Raw genomic sequence first — 2,068 nt, forward strand, 5'->3', positions numbered from 1 at the left:
AAAGGAGATGTTATGTGCTTTGTAGTGCCGTGCACGAGAGTGGCCTAAGAGAGCTAGTAAGCCAGTCGGTGATCAGTGTTCTTTTAACCCATAGCGTGCATGGTGCAAGGCAGAGGTGATCGTTCACACAGTAGGTGATGCCTGGTGCGTGCGCTTAGCCAAGCCACACTGGGTACTCACACTGAGGTTGCACGAGACACCTAGTGGAAGAAATGCGCTAAGTTACTTCACGCACGGGTAACTTAGGCGCGCAACAGAGTATATAAAGGCATTCCGCGCTCATACAAGGGGGAGGTAAGATTCATTCTTGCAAGTTACTAGTTTTACACAGAGAGAGAGAGAGAATCACAGAGTGCACACGAGTCTCGCTGAGATTCTTAGTTCTTAGTTCTTTGGTGGTTTTGCGAGGCTGACTTGAGCGTCGGAGTGCAATCAGCCGCTAGAGGCGCCGTTTGGTGTGTTTCGCAGGTTTGCTTGGAGTTCTTGTGGAGTGCTTGGAGCGTTCTTGCGGAAGACAAAGTTTGACGTGGCGAATCCTTCGACGTTTGAATCCCCTGCGAATTTGTGATCCCATCCTCACTTTGTTGTCAATTGTTGTTTGTTCTTGAGGTTTTTTGTTGAGAAAATGAGGAAGACAAGGCAAACTTCACCCGCGCCATCAGCTGAAGAAGGAGCTGTGACAATGGCGCAGGTCTTGGAAATGATGCGAGCGCTGCAAGACGATGTAGCAGCATCGAGGGTGGAACAAGAAAGGATGCAAGCGGACTTGGCTACATCACAGGGCAGAAACGAGGAGTTGGACAGAGTGAATGAAGAGTTGCGCAAGGCGCTGCAAGCGCAGAAGGAACGCGCAGCGGAGGAAAGAGTGGTGTCGCCGCCGTCTCCCCCCTGGACTTTCCCCATGCCTTTCTCATATGAGATTATGAGTACAGTGGTGCCACCAAACTTGGTGGGGGTGAAAGCCTCGTTTACTAGGGTGGAGGACCCAGAGACGCATCTGACGGCGTTTCACACCCAGATGATGCTCTCTGGGGTTCGGATGCGGTGTATTGCAAGCTGTTCATGAGCACCCTGAGCGGGATTGCTTTGGAGTGGTTCGTGAGCCTACCAAATGGCCACATCACTTCGTTTCAGCAGTTCTCTAAGTTGTTCATGGAGCAGTATATCGTGAATAGGGCACCCCCAGTGGTGTCGTATGACTTGTTCGACGTGCGACAAAACCAAGGTGAGTCCCTCAGGGATTACCTTAGTCGTTTTGGAGCCCAGGTGGTGAGGCTGCCCAGGAAAGATGAAGATATGCTGGTGCATTCGTTCAAGAAAGGGGTTTTGTCGGGCCCTTTCAATGAATCGTTGATCAGAAATCACCCCAGCACCTTCGCGGAGATTAGGCGTCGTGTTGTGGCGCACATCGTAGCAGAAACGGAGGTTTTTGAGAAGAGGGGAAGCACGGCCCCGACCAAGTCGCGCGGAGGACCGAGTAGGCCTCAACAGCCGATGAGGGTGCATGAGGCCAAAGAAGGAAAGAAGGCTCAGGGGAAGCCTCGCCCTTACGAGCCTAGGAAGGACCAGGGCAGGGGGCACACGAGGGAGAGCAACGTGCCCCCCAGGTTTGACTTCGTGGTGGAGTTGGCGGAGCTGATCGCCATTCCAGCCATAGCGGCAAGGTTGCGAGCACCAGAGAAGACTGACAAGGTGCTGGGAAGGAAGAAGAACGTGTGGTGTGAGTTTCACCAGGCTTATGGCCACTCACTCCACACTTGTTTGGCGTTGGGACACCAACTCGAGGAGTAGGTAAAAAGTGGCTTTCTGAGCGATTACTTGCGGGAGACGCAAGGTGATTGGGCGTCGGGGCCACCAGCAGAAGATCCGCAGCACGAGGTACCTGTGCACGGGGAGGTGCACACGATCGCGGGGGGCTTCTCTCCTCCTCGCCCCAGGCACGAGCGCAGGTAATCGGTTAGGCCTTCCTCACCCCAAGCGCAAGCATGGCAACCGGTTTAAAGTCCTCCTCACCCCAGGTGTGAGTGCTGGCAGCTAAGGTTCGAAAAGCCAGGGGTGCTAGTAAGCC

At 53.9% G+C, this 2,068-nt stretch overlaps 1 protein-coding gene across 1 annotated transcript; it reads left to right on the forward strand.

The window, feature by feature from the left end:
- The first annotated feature begins 1,062 nt into the window (after nucleotides 1–1,062).
- LOC137838580 (uncharacterized) lies at nucleotides 1,063–1,791 on the forward strand. The gene has a single exon (XM_068647825.1). The coding sequence runs from the start codon at nucleotides 1,063–1,065 to the stop codon at nucleotides 1,789–1,791; it is 729 nt and encodes a 242-aa protein (XP_068503926.1).
- The last annotated feature ends 277 nt before the right edge of the window (nucleotides 1,792–2,068 follow it).

The sequence above is a fragment of the Phaseolus vulgaris genome, chromosome 4, assembly GCF_000499845.2.
Source record: "Phaseolus vulgaris cultivar G19833 chromosome 4, P. vulgaris v2.0, whole genome shotgun sequence".
NCBI lineage: Eukaryota > Viridiplantae > Streptophyta > Magnoliopsida > Fabales > Fabaceae > Phaseolus > Phaseolus vulgaris.